At 42.5% G+C, this 17,237-nt stretch overlaps 2 protein-coding genes across 2 annotated transcripts; one reads left to right on the top strand and one right to left on the bottom strand.

Annotated features, from left to right (window-relative positions):
- The first annotated feature begins 7,875 nt into the window (after positions 1-7,875).
- On the top strand, positions 7,876-13,287 carry LOC114442474 (integral membrane protein 2A-like). The gene is made up of 6 exons (XM_028416047.1): positions 7,876-8,212; positions 8,582-8,719; positions 9,944-10,123; positions 10,206-10,316; positions 11,291-11,435; positions 12,005-13,287. The coding sequence occupies exons 1-6, from the start codon at positions 8,141-8,143 to the stop codon at positions 12,097-12,099; spliced, it is 741 nt and encodes a 246-aa protein (XP_028271848.1). The 5' UTR covers positions 7,876-8,140; the 3' UTR covers positions 12,100-13,287.
- A 193-nt stretch (positions 13,288-13,480) lies between these two features.
- On the bottom strand, positions 13,481-17,055 carry gpr174 (G protein-coupled receptor 174). The gene is made up of 3 exons (XM_028416474.1): positions 16,810-17,055; positions 14,523-14,971; positions 13,481-14,425 (listed from the first exon to the last, which is right to left on the bottom strand). The coding sequence occupies exons 2-3, from the start codon at positions 14,721-14,723 to the stop codon at positions 13,625-13,627; spliced, it is 1,002 nt and encodes a 333-aa protein (XP_028272275.1). The 5' UTR covers positions 14,724-14,971; positions 16,810-17,055; the 3' UTR covers positions 13,481-13,624.
- Positions 17,056-17,237: the final 182 nt, after the last annotated feature.

Raw genomic sequence — 17,237 nt, 5'->3', positions numbered from 1 at the left:
AAACACAATTTCAGATTGTTAACTGACATGAGCAGGAGTTTGAAATGTGTTGAGTGCTCCTTTCGGTGTTGGTGAGGGGAAGTAGTAATTATTTGGGGGAAATCCATCGTTTTGTGTGCATGTGGTGGAAGGTTGTTGAGAAGCCCCAAGGGCACACATGTCTTTATCTGTTTGTGTCCTACAGAGCACAATCAAACTGAACACAAATATTTTTTATCAAAGCCGCACCGCAGCAGAGGGGAATTATTTTTAGATTTCCCTGATAAATGAGGGGTTTCATGTATCTGGATGTGGTTGGGGGGGGGGGGGGGGGGACGAGTAAAAATTGAAGAGAAAAGAGAGAAAGAGTTGGAAAAAAAAAATCTGGCAGAGCCACAAAAGCTTTTAAAACAACATGTGAAAAATCAGCAGTTCTTTAACAGTTAGCTTGTCATTTTTATTTGCCTCTTCAGATGGTGGCAGCGGTTGTCTTTCAGGCTGTGCCAGCTGGGATTGGCTGCTGGCTAGAAGGCGCAGGCCTGGCCCCGGTTAGCACTCTTATTATCATCACCACACACTGTAATTCACATGCCAATCACAGCTCCGAGCCGCGCAGGGCCAAAGGGAGTGGGGCTGGTTTAGAAGGGGCCGCAGACTGGGGTGATGGGCTGGGCGGAGTGGGGACTGCACGCTGAATACTTCCAGCAGGCCCCAAATCGGACCTTTCATTCCCGCATATCTGCAGAATGAGCCTGGATAGGGGGATGATTGGTTATACAGGGCTGGCCTGAGCTGCTGTACGAATAGGAGCGACCTCTGAGGAAGGTTAAACTGTCAGAGTTTGGCAGGTCTGGCCTGGCTCGAGTTAACTATGTAGACAGAGCGAAGAATGAAAATAGAGGAAATACTGTTAATGTAGCAGGAATTCTATGTTTTTAAGCCAAAAGTCACAAAGATAAAAATGCCTGTTTAGGCTAAAGAATAGTGGGCAACAGTGTATACGGACGGTTTAGGCAACATGACTCCAAAAGGAAGACTGTAGTTCCACAAAAAGTCTGGTGTTTTAGTCTGGTGTTCTTTAATCTGTAGGTTGTAGCTGTATGCAAGTTCAAAGTTTGACTAGTTTAACCACGTAGTCTACTTTCAGATAAAATGAAGATACACATGTAAACGTATTAAATATCAAACTTACAGCCTGTTATTGTTAGCAGGATCATTTCTACACCTTGTGAGTCCACCCTTACAAATTAATACTTATTTTTGTGAAGCAAAACATCCATATGTCAGCTGACAATATGGCTGGCTAGCTATTTCATTAACAGATTAAACAGATGTTATAAGCCTGAGATAAAAAGTTATAGTATATAAAAGGAAATATAAAAACGATGTGGTTGTTTTTTTAACATTTAAACAATAGATTTTACAAACAGGACTTAGATAGATAGATAGATATAGGTTAAGTCATTCACATAGAGTGTAATATATGATGCCACTACGAAGAGCCTTTTTAAAGGTAATGCCATCATTATGTAATCAGTGGCATTGTGCTTTTCAAGTGCCTGCGAAAGTATAATAACTATAATAATTTAAACAAAGGGGGTAATGTGTGATTTTGGATGTATCACAGTGCTACTGATGAAATATTAACCTTCATTTGCAGCAAGGCTATCAAGTACACAATTTAGTAAAATACTTGTATGAAACATAAATGGAACAGATCTCAGCCAAAGAAGAAGAAGGTTGCTGTTGCAGCCTCACCTATGCCGTCACCAGACTATCATACAACACCTGCAGGCATGAAAATTCAGATGCAGTGCTTTGACACTGATGTGAGAGCAGGAGAAACTGATTAATTCTGCTACTTGGTCCACTGTCCACACCGGCCGAAACACAGAGGAATAATTAATCGTTCAAGATAGTATCCAGCATGTCCTCACATATGTAGTCTTTGTTCCCACCCTACGAGACTTTCTGCAGCCCCGTAGAGACACTATAATTTAAATGCTGCCGAAATGGGAACTCAAAAGACAACATGCTATTTCAATCAAAAGCCCGGTTCTTGCCCCATCATCCTGACTGCCAAAGCATAGTGTAACTTGCACACATGCAGAGCTGGCCTGCCAACGTGCGGTTTGCTTTCACGATGCCTTAATGCCTTGTGGTTAGTGCTCTATCAGGGCCATGAGAAATGATTTATTAGTGGCTCCCGCCTGTATTTATAGATAATGAGCCTCCGTCAGTGTTAATAAAGAGATCCATTCTCAGCGTGCAAACACAGCACCTCTTTAAGGGATTACTGTCACTGCTAAACAATAGCTGGTCCTCCAAAGATAGCCGTGTGTTACAAGCAACAGGCTGGAGCAGGAGAAACAATCCCTCTGCCTTTCCAAACACAGGCCCATTTATTACAGACACACATTAATCTTCACACAACATTACTTTCCCATTGTTGCCTGAGCTTCACAACATTCCACTTATCTGTTTTTATGGAAGCTCTCTGGCTGTGCCTCAGATGTTACAGGCGAGCAAAGAAGCAAGAATAAGTGTTTCCCTTGTAGGCCTACTTTTGCGCTTTCATCTGTCTATGTGTCAGTCACATGTACAACTCTGTGGTGATGATGAGGATGAAAGGGAGACACATGAGAGCTCTGGCGGTAAAGTGTGTTTGTGTGACATCATTCTGTCTCCCTCTGGTTCCAATCAGCCCATCCTCCTCTGTTAATGACACCTGATAGATTAATGACTGATAAAGAGTGTGTGTCTTTGTGTGTGTGTGTGTTTAGTAGGGGCCCACAGAAAGCCTGCAATCAGACAGCTCTCAAATTAGCGCTCCATAACTACATCCTGACCAGAGCTTAGCCTTCTGAAACACAGGAAAGTCCATCCAGAAAATCAAACACACACACACAGGCTATCATTTTCATCCACAGCACATCACATCATTGTCTTCTTTCTAGTATGCTGAACTTTGACATGGTGAGAAACAGGGCTGGTGCTCAGGAGGTCATCAAATGCAGAAGCGTACTCTTATATCCTCCACCTCCATTAAGCACATGCACAAACCTGCACACTTATGATTACTATACTGATACAATATGATGCTTTTAGGTATCATGGGTCACATGTAATTTTTTACCCCCTAAAACACAATGCATCCATCATAGTGACCAAAACAAAAGTCACTACTACTTTAAATAAATGTTTAAACCCTCGTGTGTGGATCAGGCCACAAGTTTCTGTAGCCTACACCACATCTTTTAAGCCGGAAGCAAAGGCAGCAACAGTGCTAAGCTAGTCTGTCTGCACATCATATCGACACATGGAACACCTCTGACTGACACCAGTATGCCCTCAGAAAGCCAGCTCACAAGTAAAGGTGAAAGTAGAATAAAGATCAGCATTACATTACCTGACTTAATCCGCATTGTGTGACAGCATGTTATTACAGACGTTCCTTTATATGACTTTATCCATTATTAAGGTTTCACAGTAAAAAATGAATATACACTTTCAATATAAAATATCTGTTTTAATGCAGATTTTTAAATCACTGACTGCTTGTGCATTCACACAGGCGTACTGCTGGATTTGTTGATGCTGAGTACATTGACACCTGGGAGTGTCACTGTGCAACCACAGTCTACTCTCAGCCCAAAACAGGTCTGTTGAAATTGTCAGTGGTCACTGGCACATCAACAGCAGTTAAAGAGGGAAATCAGAGTCCTTCCTCTACCCGCATTCTCTCGTCATCCATTGGCCTTCCAATGGCCTCCTTCCTAACCTCAGCAGGCCACTAAAACCTTATTAGGGGCATTTTAAAGTCCAGTGGGGACTACAGCTTCATGGCTTTCAGCCATGAGAGTTTATGTCTGTCAGTCCTCTGCTGAAATAAGAAGCCTCAAAATGACCTTTGTGTCATAATTGAAGCAAAAATACAGATCAGCCCGTTGCCCTCTGCTGCTAAGGTGTATTCTGTGTGTGTGTGTTGATTTCTGCTCCTCCTGTGAACCTGACAGAGGTGACGTCACGGAATCTGGAAGTGATTCGCCCGGGCTATGATACCATTGGCCACAATTCAGCTAAGCGTGTGTGTATGTGTTCTGGATGCAAAGTCAACATGGCTATAGAGCTCTGGAGCAGTCTAATGATGAGGTAATTTCCCCAGAGTTTAACCTTCAGAAACATAACAGGCATTCGTCTGTTTCCATCTCTCCATTCTCCTTTGCCCTTATCTTATTCCTCCACCTTTCTCTTTCTACCTGCGCCAACTGCTTACCTTGAGTTGTACAGTACATGTGTGACCCACCTTTTTCCTTTCCTCTCATCATTCCTTTTGTCCTCTCCCTTACTCCTGAGTTTCAAGAATCCTTTCATCCCATGTTCCTCTGGTTCCTTTTTTCCCTTGTGCCCCCTTGCAGTCAAACAGACAGAGACAGGCAGCAATGTTAGGTCACGAGTTAGGGAAACAAGCTAAGCCTAAGTAAATGTAGATCCACAGACATTAGCTCTTTCAGGTGTAACTGTTGTCTAACATTGCTCATAAATAACCCTTAAGGTGTTAAAAAGGTAAGTATGACAAATATTAGATATAACGTGGCTACATTTTAACACCAGCTAGTAGCATTTTCCTAGGCCACGTTAGCAAGCTTAGCATAATAACACAACATAAACTTGTCAGTTAAACCTAGGTTTTTTGTGTTCCATAACGAATTTGTTTCCTTCACTAAAGCCCTTAAAATAATGAAAGGAAAGTATGCAATCAAACTTTTTAATTTGATTGACAGATTTAATTTGCTAAATAAGCCCTAGCATCTTCTTTTTTATATATTTATTTCTTTTTCTCTTAGTTTTAGGGTTTTTGTATTTGCACAACCTGAAAGAGAAGCCTACATTATAAATGTATTGTTGTTGTTTTTTTTGTCTGTTATATGCACCTGTTCTGTTTAAATGTCCATTATGAAGACACAATGCCATAATGTAATGTACATTTTGTCCAAAAAAAAAAACACAACATAAACTTGTTTAAGCCCTTTTATAGTGAAAAATAAATCAGCTGAATATAAAATAAAATGACTTTAGAAAAATAACAGAAGTTGAAATCACTAAGCTGATCTGTACCTGGTTTGCTGATCAGGAAACGTACACCCGGCAAGTGATTGGATGAACCATCAACCAATCACATAACGAATCGCCAAACCGGAATCACAGGAAGCCCCCAGCGGCTTCTGATAGCTCCACCAGTGTGACGTCACTGATCTTAACCTGTAAACCGTGTTACGTAGCTGTTTTTTTTCGTCAGGTAAGAAAATATACGCATAAAAGAAGAACAGTGGCCGCTAGCTGCCGTCGATATGAGCTGTCATCAGAACAAAAACCGACTTCTAAGACAACTTCCTGACAAGCGGCTGTTTAAAGCCGACCCCCGTTGTCTCAGATCTCGCGAGAATCAACCAATTCACACTGTGTCGAGAGTGTGATGATGGGGAAGCATAACTAGCATCATAGAAAAAAACAAACAATAGCAAAACTCAATAACCCTTCAGTTAGCCTATTGTTTACATTAGCTTGCCACACTGCTACAAGTGTTTTCCTGATTTACTGTATAAGCTAATGTTAGCTAGCTACAACCTAACAAGTGATTAATAATTTTTTACCTGGTACAGTCCTATCCGGATCTTAACTCTGATTTTAACCCCCTATTCAGTCTTAAAGTCTTCAGCATGAAATTGTTACATGGGCCAAGCTGAGAGGATGACGAGCACAAGACAGGCACTGCTATGAGAGAGCAAAGGTAGCTTTGGAAGCTGATACTCACAGGAAAGACTCATTTGTCACCCTTGTCTGAAAGCCATATGTGATTGCCAGAAGTGTGTGTGTGGTGGGGCAGAGATCATGAGAGTGTGATGCACGCTGATTTTGTGGAGGAAATCTGAAAAGGGCTTTGAAGCAGCATCACTGCACTCCCCCCTCTCTCTCTGACCACTAAATGTTCTCTCACTCAAGGCACATGGTGATTATGGTAGATCCACATGAAGACATGTCAGTGACGTTATAAAGCACTGAGCAGTGTCTAACTTTTTGGTTCAATGCAACTCTGTGGCCAGCTGTGTTACTATAGCAGTTTTTAGTTCTGTGTCTGTGAGTGTGTGTGTGTGAGTGTAGGGAGCAGCGAAGGGGACAAAGTCATTTGTCACTTGTGGTTTTACATGTCTGGTATTAAAATTGATGACAAATCTATGAGGTGTGTGGCTGAATGTGTGTTCATATTTGTTGGCCCGTGAGTGGGTGATGTCATGCACGAGAGCTTCTTTTTCTCACACTTTATGAAAGCAGCCATGCTCCTGCAGACTTTCACAGTTTGCTGACATTGCAGGCACAACGTGTGCATTTGTGTATACTTGTGTAGATGTGTGGCCTGGGGTATTTTTATTGCTTTTGTTGGACGTCTGCTGCAGACCACAGGGAAACATTGGCATTCAGACTCCATCATACACGCCTGCCATCCACCATTATGACGCTCACTGCCCCTGCACACAAACCCGGGTGTCCCTTTGCGTATATAGTTTTTGTCTTTTCAGTTAGAGACGCACAGAAATTCTACCTAGCGGTTGTGTTAGAACGTTTGAGATGTAAACTGAATAGACGGCAGGTTTAATCTGCCGTTAATCAGCTCCTCGGAAAACTCACTCAAGCATCAGGCTCTGCAGATTGCTTTGCCTTTCCCTCTCTGTGTTTTTCCCCAGTCATCACTTCAATCTCCTTCTGAATCACTCTATTTCACCCCCCACCTGCTTCCATGCTTTTCTCCCCAATCATCCCTTGTTTCCTTCTGGAGTCAGAGTGCAGTCGCTCCCCTGTTTTTTTTTTTTCTTTGCGTTTTTTTTTCCTCTCCCTATATTGTGTGTGATGCTGAGAAGCCCTCAGGATTAAAACTAAGTCTTTTGTTTATCATCTCAGCTATTACTGTTAATGCTGGTTCTCAGTCTCTCTTGCAGTGTGTGTGTGTGTGTGTGTGTGTCCACGCATGCATGTGTGGGCAAACTCTCAGATCAAACACAGCGTAAGACGAGCCCATAAACAAGCCTTCAGGACCACTTAGAATTTTCAGGCAGAGTCAGTGTTGAGGGGGCGCACAGAGGGGGAGTTAGGTACAGAAATCAGCTGCTCTGTTTATGTACCTTTCAGTGGTGATTACCGGTCCAATCTGTCTGTTTAACAGAGGAAATATCATAGCCTGGCAGAGTCTGTGCGTGCTTATGCTTGTGTTTGTGAGACTGGGAGATGCATATGGTACAGTTGCAGTGCAGAGGGCTGGAGAGATGCCACTGAGTTGCGTGGAATTAGAGTGCTGGTGCAGCAGTTAAGTGTTTATTTACTCATACATACAGCTCACTGAGGGGACTGAAAGCAGAGGAAGCAAAGGACCACCACAGGCCACAGACAGAGAGAGGACGGTATAGCCTTGGCACTGGCCTGTGTTTCCACACAGCGCACTGAAGGCTGTGTACTGTGTGTCAGTGTGAGTGGGCAGACCCACTGGCAGGTAGTCAGGAGGGAATATATTTACAGAGTCAGTTTATAGAGTGGAATATTCACCAGAAATGAATGAGCTACATTATGCACTCAAAAATTATTTTCATTACATTACAGTGCAGTCAGTGCAGGATTGAGTCATTTTATGTCATGTGCTGTACTGAATGTGGGTAACATAGTTTAACTTAAAGAGTAAATAGTTATGTCTTGGTGTGTTAGGCTCAATCTCATGAATGAAAGCTGATGGATGAAGAAAATGTTGGATTCTACCTACGGCCACGAGATGGCGCCAAAGCTATAGAATAGAACCCCCTGAGAGGGACACTAGCGGCATTGAATTGTGCCGGTCCTCAATATTAATCAGGCAATAACAGCCGCTTAAATTAGGGTGGACATTGTCTGGTTGTGTATTTTGTGTAATCTGAGAGTGATGTAGGGTCTTTGGCTTCTCGCTTGGTTGTCATCTTAATCCCCCACATCCACCGGAAGCGCTAGATAAAGCTGAGGCTGTAAAGTGCGTCACAGCGCTGAGCTGCGGAGAATAAACGGAGCCTGCAGTCCAGCACCAACACTCTCCCCCTTTTTTCTCTCTGCACAAGAAACCTGAGCTAACGTTTCCACTTCCAGCATGGTGAAGATTGCGTTTAACTCGGCTCTGGCGCAGAAGGCGCTGGGCAAAGAGGTGCCAGTTGCTGTGAAGGTGAGTAAGACGGGTTTCAGTGCGGTGTCTGAGCCCGGTGTCCGCTTTTAGCCTGGTAGTAGCAGGCCTGCACCGGCCGCAAAAGACACCGCCAACTCCATTCATGTGCAGATGTATTGGGATGTTAAGCCTGATGCTGTGTGTTGCAGCGCATCATGTGTACATTTGCATGTATTTTTGTTTTTGCGTGTATTCCTATTGCACCTGATGCAGGACACACACGATGGGACCGCCCATCTGCACAGCTGTTCTGCAGAGGACAAAGATTAAGTTGGATTACAGGATCGCTACATCAAAGCTGTGCATGTTGAGACCGATGTAAGGTGCATCCATGATAATATCATGTGTTACGTTATTGTGTGTGTTTAGGATCCTGAGCTGGCCTCTGCTCCAGCAGGCAACGAGGGCTCCACAGGTCGTTGTCTGCTCACCCTGCTGGGCATCGCCTTCATCCTCAGTGGGCTCATCGTTGGGGGGGCATGTCTCTATCGATACTTCACCCCAAAGGTGTGTGAATGCACAATTCATGACATGGGTATTTTTTGAACACTTATTTTTGATCATATATTTCAGTAAGCAAAAGCATAACAACAGAGATCCACTGTTATATTTCAGATTAACATTTAAGGTCAGGGGGAAATGGATGCACTAAAACTGTTGAGTCCCTTTTTTTTGCACGCATGCCATAACCTCTTCCTGCGTTTCCTTTCTGCATCGTCACTCTCTAATAAAAATAGAAATCTGAGATCTGTTAGTCATGCAGTGTGATGTAACTGACCTTAGGAATACTGAGACGTTGAGATGTTATTCACAGTCATCAGTACCTAACACTCCTATCTGTCTGATTGCACCTATAATTTTCAATCAAATGACACTTTCTGTCGAAAAATGAATCGACTCAAGTCCACACGTCCTCTGACATGCTTTCTATGGCTGTTCTTCTGTTCCTTTAGTGGGAGTTTAGTGGGAGGGGGGTGCTGCTTTTATAAGGAGTTATTATGGGTTGGTGGTGACTGCTGATTTAACACTGCTGCCTTAACAAGAAACAAGAGTGCTGACTTCGTCTTTAGAGAAAGTCTCATTAACATTTTGCTGTGCTGACAGACGAGAGGCGTCCACAATCAGTTTACCGTAGGAGCCACAGTGTTTAATACTTCATTGACCCATTGACATAGTGCATAAAACCCTCAACTTTGTTTATGAGAGTCTATCATATTGCCTTGTTGCTATGTTACCACATGTAAGCTGCTACATTATAGACAACATTCTCACGATATAAACTTTGCACCATAGTTTTGTATCTCTGGTCTGTTCTCTAGTTTTTTTTTTAATATAGTTTAATTAACCCTTCTTTAGACCAACTCTTGTGTCATGACTGTCAATTTAAAGAAAGTGTTGCCACTCATAAGCAAACTCTGTATCCAAACAGAACGTGTGCTCTGGCTCCCCCTAGCAGCCTCAGCTGCTGCAGAATGGTATTTATTAAAGGGACCCGATTAACCCCACTCACTTTTCTGTTTTTTAGTGTCTAGATGATCCCATTAACTTGTTTAAAGTTAATTGGCCAAAGACTGCAGTATGCTGATGTACAAGTGGTGACATCGTATCACAGAATATATATAATGTCATAAGAAGCTCTGAGTTTTACTTTTGCAGCTGACCAACAGTGCATATATGTGAACTGTGTGTTATTTGTGTGACCTGTTTGTTCATATTTTGGTGGTTCTTCAGAGACTGTACCATGGTGCGATGCAGTTCAATGCTGGTTCAGCTGGAGGAGAGAGCCAGCCATACTACCTCCCACAGGTGGAGGAGGAGGTGGAGATCTCTGTCAGCATGGCCGTCATCAGCGTGCCCCCTCCCCGCTTCCGACCCGGAGACCCCGCTTACATTCTCCATGACTTCAACAGGGTGAGGATAAGGAGCAGTGTAACTGTCGAAGATTGCTCCTGGGTTAAACTCTTTCCTGATGTGTTTATGTGTTTGTGAGCAGAAGCTAACGGCCTATCTGGACTTGACTCTGAGGACCTGCTTTGTGATTCCACTGAACACCTCAGTGGTGCTCCCCCCTCAGGACCTCATCGACCTCTTCTCACAGCTGATGGTGAGTTGGCGTCACGGGGTGCTGACATGATCTGAGCATGCAGCAGAGCAGCATACAGTAGGCTTATGTCAGAATCTACATGCAGCACTTTCATCCAGGCTCTTACATAAGCTCTGATACCAAGTACAAAACATTACCTGGGGAAATCCAGGGATTAATAATCATTCTGTGCAAATCTCTTATGTCTGTAATTTGTCACATAAAAAAAATCCAGCACACATCACCTACTTCATATGTCTGCCGGAGAGGCCTATTCTCTTTTTTGGGGTATATCAACACTCTCTACAACTAACTCAGTAACTGTACTCAAACTGTAGCTACTACTAAAATGAACAGATACAGTACATGTAAATGAAGATATGAATCAAACTGCAATGAGTAACAACAAAGCTGCTGACAAAACTTACATGAGCTGTTTCAACACCACCCACAGTGTGTGTTGGTGTGTTTGTGCGTGTGTCCTTTAGTGTTGCAAACCACTCTAGTGTGAGAACAACAGTTTCACTTGTACACGGCAGCACTTTGATTTGAATACGTACAAGTGTAAAGTCATAATGCTAAAATGTGTTTCTGGTCATCTGTACCAGATGGTGGCGCCGTAAGCAAATAAGGTACTATCTATAAATACGAAAGCTGCTAGAAAAATGATCACGTTTGGCCATGGACAACTGCTCTGCAGAAAAAAAAATGGTTTTAGGTTTGGTTATAATTCTTTATGGTCAGCAAGTTTCATAGCAGTCGGTCCTAAAACGGTCCTGCTCTTGGCGCCACTGTGACTTTCACAGCAGCACGTGTTGTTCTTGGTTGGTGGTTTTCACAAAGTGCCGAACTTTGGTGCAGATTCATGAATCATATAAAGCACTTCTCACTTAGCTGCTGTCGTGCTCACCAACTGCAAAACTTAAGTGCTTTAAAGATGTAATACAATGGCTGCAAGATGACCCCAAATGTTTTATTTTTTTTTTTTGCTGTAGTCTAACTCATACCGCAGCTACCTGGTGCACGAGGACCTGGTGGTGACAGATCGTATTGATGACATCAAGCCTCTGGGCTTCTACATCCGCCGACTGTGTGATGGAAAGGAAATATACAAAATGCAACCCCGTGCCAGCCTGCCAGGTATATATGAGGCTGATACACACACAACAATTATATTATTATATTATTATTATTATATAAAAATGTATTTATGTATGTGTTTAGCAACTGGGTGCCTCTTGCCATTTCAGAGTGGAGTAGCAGCAAAAGCTCTGTTGAAAAAGGTGTCAGTTTCAGGGTTTTGACACTTTGATACTGTCATATTGGCACAAATTGTGTGAAGGTGTAGAAAAACAAAACCAGTAGCTACCAGATTGTCCAGTTTTCATGATGAAACTGCTATTATCTGTAATGTCATGCATAAAGTATGCATGTAAACACGCACACTTTATGCACCATAAGTCTCATATGACAACATCTAAAATGTCAGAATTTTCTTTTACAGTTTTCTTCTAAATTTGGGATTTGGGGGGGGGGGGGTAGTCTTGCTTAACACCAAACAACATGCAAAACATAATAGCATTATATCAACTATCTCATCCAGAACAAATAGCCTGGGTCTCACACTGTAACACAATTTATACCAACGTTTTGAAACCAGAAAAAAATCAAGCTTGAAGTCAGTGGTTCATGTGTTGTATATCCATCAGGTGCAGGCATCCAGAAGCGCTCTGCAGATGAATGTTTCACCATCCATCACTTTGAGAACAGGTTTGTGACGGAGACCCAAATCTGCAAGGCTTGATCGGCCACAGAGAGCCTGAGTGACGGAGAACGTTGGTGAGAGTGGGCGAAGGAGGGAACAACTTTCAGCAGAAAGTTACTTTTGTAAAAAAACTCCAATTTCTGCCTTCCCTGCTTTAAATCTAGTGTTGAGTGAATTTAAGTTACAGCGTTAAACCCCCTCTGCTGTGGTCCCCTGAATATGTATAGATCATAGCTCTCTTGCTCAAACTACTCACTAGCTAGTCTTGTACTGATAGTTTAAGTCAATCTGCTAACTTAAAATATGCTAATTTTCATTTGTTGGTTGTTGTTTTGTTGCTGTAGCTTCCTGCAGACTGATCTTATTGATGTTTCTGTATTACAGCATCTAGTCACCTCCAGACAACAGTTGTTAGTCATTCTACTGAATGTTCTAGTGATACTGAGCAGTCATTCATATCAGACTAATCTTGTGTCAGCCTACTGTCGCCACTTGTAACAGGGTTTGACAAGATATTCTATACGTTAAGTGTGATAGAGCGCGTGGAAGTGTCTGGTGCAGCACGTTTACTACACACATGCTCGTCATCGATTTTTACTGATGGTCACAGAGAAGCACAATCTCAAAGCTCTCGGTCACCGCTGTTATAAATATTTACCCAGAGTGCCATGCTGCTGCTTCTCCTAGAGGCCTCTGCTGTCCTGCTGTGTGATTAAATTGTGTATCTTAATGATCTCATACCTGATGGTAAACAGTCCAGCACCTTATATGACCAGCTTTTGTGTTTGTGTACAAACCTCTTTTGTGACTTTGAACTTGAAGGATGAGCTAAAGGAGTGAATAAGCTAAAGGGGGGCGGGGATTAGAGAAGCACTAATTTGAGTTGTTGATTATGAATCTCTAGTTTTAACACTTTTACATTACATGGACAAATGCAGGAACAGTAAATCCTTAAATTTCTGACGGTACCATATTACCTGCGTACGTTTATTTGTTCCTTTTATGGAAATCCTTGATGAAATTTGAAAAAAAAACACTTCACCACTTTCCTATGTGATGGCTGTACTGAAAGACAATCAACAGGAAGTGTGTTTGTACAATAATAAAGATGGGTTTCTGTCTCAGCTTTTTAACCGAACACTAGAAAATTAGAAAATCCAATGTTGTGTGTATCTACTGAACTGAACTTCACTTTGTCGTTGAATAAAGTTGCATTTCTTTACCTACTAATTTTGTTAGCCGTTTGGTTGTTATTGGAGCACACAGGCAAACACTAACCCTTTTTTTATCATCCTCTGCCTACTGTCAGTTTATCATGAAAGTGGATCTAGAGGAAAAGAGGAAAAGGTTTAGGGGATTTTTCTGACTTGTCCGTTTCCTGGACATGTTGGCACAGATAAGTTTCATCCTTATATGCAAATTTAGGAAATAAAACCACATATTTTATTGAGAAATAAATAAAAAAAAATCCCAATCCCATATTTATACATGCAAATGACATTGTAATAATATATCAGAGGGTTTAGTGGTTGAGATTAAGCCCTTTGGCAGCAAGAGAGTCATCCTAGTCATCCTCGTCATCCTCTTCATCCTCCACTCTGGTTATACAGGACAGGCGCCTGTTGAAGCCAATGCCCTCTGTTATCTCTGGCTTACTCAGTCGCCTCCAGAATTCATCAGTTGTGAAATAGTACATGAGTGGGTCCAGGCTGCAGTTCATGCTGGCCAGGCAGAGCGCCACTGTGTGCCATCGCTTTATCAGTGCCCGGACGTCGCAGGTCATCTCGACTTCAGCTTTAGCCATAAAGTCCAGAGGCATAGTGATATGGTAAGGTACAAAGCACACTAAGAAAACAACAGCACAGACCAGCAACATCCTCAGCGCCCTCCGCTTCTCCCCTCTGTCGGGAATAGCCTCCGCCCTTGAGTCTCGGAGGCTGCCTGCAGTCATACATGTGCAGGCCAACACCAGGATGAGGGGGATGATGAAGCCAAATAGTTCTGCTAAAATCAGCATGACCCAGGCTGTCTGAGTACTGATACGCTGTAGAGGTAGTTCTAAAAAACACACCGGAATTGTGCTGTTGTGGGAGGTGTCATTCCTCAACAGAGGGAACGGCAGACAGCAAAGACAGACCAACAACCAGCCCAGCCCACATATGACCCAGTCTCTTTTTGGATTTGAGGAGTTGTACATCAGCGGACGCATGATGAGCTCACAGCGACGCACACTGACACACACCAGGAAGTAGATGGAGGCGTACATGTTGACATACTTGAGATAGAAGCAGATCATACAGAGAAAGTGACCAAAGGGCCACGTTGTGTTCAGGTAGTAGTAGATCCGCAGGGGCAGGGAGAGCACCTGAGGAGAGTCAACAGTGTTTAGATGGAAGAAGAACTATAGCACTATAACTATAGCACTGCTTACAAAGCTGATGTATTGCGAATTAAATGTTTACCTGCAGCAGGTCGGCCACAGCCAGGTTCATCATGAACACCACAGCCTTCTTTGTTTTTCTGATGTAGACCCTGAACACCCACAGTGCCAGGACATTACCCAGCAGGCCTGGTGCTAAGATCACACTGTACACCACTGCATAAACATGGTGCTGGTACGTCTTTGTTAGGTTTTCATTACAGGAATCGTTACTAAAGTTCATCTTAAGCCAGGGGATGTTAATGTCAACAGCAGGAAGCTTCTATCAGAAAAGCTGCTTGAAGTCCAGCATTGGGTTGGTTTGAGCATCCATGCTGTCTCTTTACAGTGAGAGGATTTGCACTTTCCAACGTGCGCTGCTACATTTCTGCAGCATGCCAAACAGAGAAATAAAAAAATGTCCTGGTGAAGTCTGCATCCAGCGCTGATCAACCGTGTCTCAAGCTGCTATCAGTCCCAAAAGCATGGTATCTGTAAGGCAAGATAAAAACAGGTCAATTAATATCAATCCATGCACATGCAAATCAGACCAAGATGGCCGAACCAGTATACTTCTTCTGACAGAGATGTGGTTTTCTGTCTGAGTCTGAGTGATGTGACTGTTGCAGAGTTCCTGCTGGAACATAATATTTGTATGTTGTCAATTCAGCCTTTGACTGCAGCATGTTTTGCATGTTATATAGAGAGCCATCGTTTAACACACAGACCACATTGTACAGTGCACGCAACTATGCAAACACTCACACACTTGATGCTTGTTGTGCTTTTAAATGATGTTTAACCTGAAAAACCCGCTGTGTTTTATCAAAGCTTTTTGCAGCCACCTTTACCGTAAACATGCAAACCCACAGAGGAGTTGACTGTGTTAATCACCCACATAACGCTCAGTGTGAAGCATCTGCAGGAAGCGACCATCGGCCAGTGTAAAAACGCCTCAGTGCGAGGGACCGGTGAAACTAGAGTGGATAGCATTGTCACAGGAAAAGGGTGGTTAATGTGTACGAGACATCACACCAGAAGCCTGTTAAGTCACACCATGTTCCATACACATCCAAACAACCAAACACACAATAGATAAAACAAATATGCACAGAAGATATTAAAAGCTTGTAGATGACATTATTCTTCTGATGGAAACTCACTGTGATATGTGGAATTAATCCTCTAGTCTGTAGGTGTAATACACCCACACTGTAAACATCCACTTTCATGAACTACTTAACACAATGGGCTGTTAACATCTTCCTTTGATGCCCTTTATTCTTTATGGTTCGCTTAAAATTATATCAAGGAATTTATGCACATTTTGAATATGAGCATATGCAGCAACTGCATTTTCTGTAATGGCCACAGGTGTCACTGCACTAAAAACATGAACATTTCAGCACCGCATTATCAATGAAAGTCACAGTGAGGACCAATATTTAATTTTAATAATATTACACTATTACCTACACTATTACAAGCCTCTCAAATGTAGAATAACTACATTCTGAATAAAGTCAGCTAGCAGTGCTGGTTTGGATGTGAATTGGGGATTTCTTTGAATCCTCAGCTCTCTGACTGCCTTTCATCCTTCACAGAAGTTCCCGTGGGACTCTTAGACCGCTGCTTCTTTTCAGTTTTCGTGACCTTTGACCTCTGTGTTACAGTTTCATTCTGATTCCGCTCTTATTGCTCTCACTCTTTGCACGTACCATGTGGCTCTGACATGACATATCCATAGACTTGTTGAACTCTCATTTCCTCCCTGTGCTTGCAGAATATTTACATTTACGTACAACTTTGACCTATAAAAACAAGCCAAGCAGTCTTAATGTAAATTATGAAAAATCCATATTTGGAAGTTGTAGATGTTTACCCAATTAAATAAAAATAGAGAGTTCGGAGTAGGATGAAGGTTTTCCCAATGTTCAGATACAGCAGTATTAGATGTTGCCAATGGAAACACATCATTTTATCTGCTGTGATTCATCTGTCTGTGGGTTGTCGGCATGTTTCAGCTTTTCCACTCAGACATGACATTTAGCCTCATGTATCAGCTCCCAAAATGTTAGCACCCTCAACATGTGTGCTATTCCAGCAAGCCATAAGCCATTAGCACATGAGAACAATACATGAAGAACACACACACAGACACCCTGACACTAGCGTACACACACGCGCACACACGTAGCCTCAACATAACAGAAATTCCTCACACTGGAGAAACATCCAAGATCCCTTATGAGACATGACTTCACACTGAAAGCATCCAGCTGTTAGAGCTCCTGTACAACAACAACAAGTATAACATTGATAGTTCTCACCTCTGTCACCATCGTAGCATCAAAAAGCAGAAGGTTGAAGCATCAGCCAACACACTCTACCCTCCCTTCTCCCTCTCTAACACATTTCAGTTTCTGTGCCCCGCCTCTCACTCACTCTCTCTCTCTCTCTTTCTCTGTCATGTTATCTGTGATCTCTATCTTAGAAATACATTTATTTCTATGTCAAAACTTGTTTTCTGGTCTGATTTGTTTTCATATTGTTGTTTGAGTAATTCTCTGTCTGTGTGTGTGTGTGTCTGTGCTGCATGGGGGATTTTAGCCCACACGGAGCTTCCTGTGAGTGTAGGGGTGTGGTTTACAAGAATTTTTGACACCATAACTTCTGCTATTATGCTCCTGAACACTATTTCCTCATGGACTATGTTTATCTGTCACATTGTGGTAAATTTACAAATTAAAACATGATA

Source organism: Parambassis ranga, chromosome 10 (genome assembly GCF_900634625.1).
Source record: "Parambassis ranga chromosome 10, fParRan2.1, whole genome shotgun sequence".
NCBI classification, from domain to species: Eukaryota; Metazoa; Chordata; class Actinopteri; family Ambassidae; genus Parambassis; species Parambassis ranga.
This window is presented reverse-complemented; position numbering and strand designations above follow the sequence as displayed.

Excerpts from the sequence above, each read along its gene's own strand:
- LOC114442474 (XM_028416047.1), top strand. The coding sequence starts at position 8,141 with ATGGTGAAGATTGCGTTTAACTCGGCTCTGGCGCAGAAGGCGCTGGGC. Across the intron at positions 10,124-10,205 it reads TTCTCCATGACTTCAACAGG|AAGCTAACGGCCTATCTGGA; the intron begins GTGAGGATAAGG and ends GTTTGTGAGCAG. Across the intron at positions 10,317-11,290 it reads ACCTCTTCTCACAGCTGATG|TCTAACTCATACCGCAGCTA; the intron begins GTGAGTTGGCGT and ends TTTTTGCTGTAG.
- gpr174 (XM_028416474.1), bottom strand. The coding sequence starts at position 14,723 with ATGAACTTTAGTAACGATTCCTGTAATGAAAACCTAACAAAGACGTAC. Across the intron at positions 14,426-14,522 it reads CTGTGGCCGACCTGCTGCAG|GTGCTCTCCCTGCCCCTGCG; the intron begins GTAAACATTTAA and ends GACTCTCCTCAG.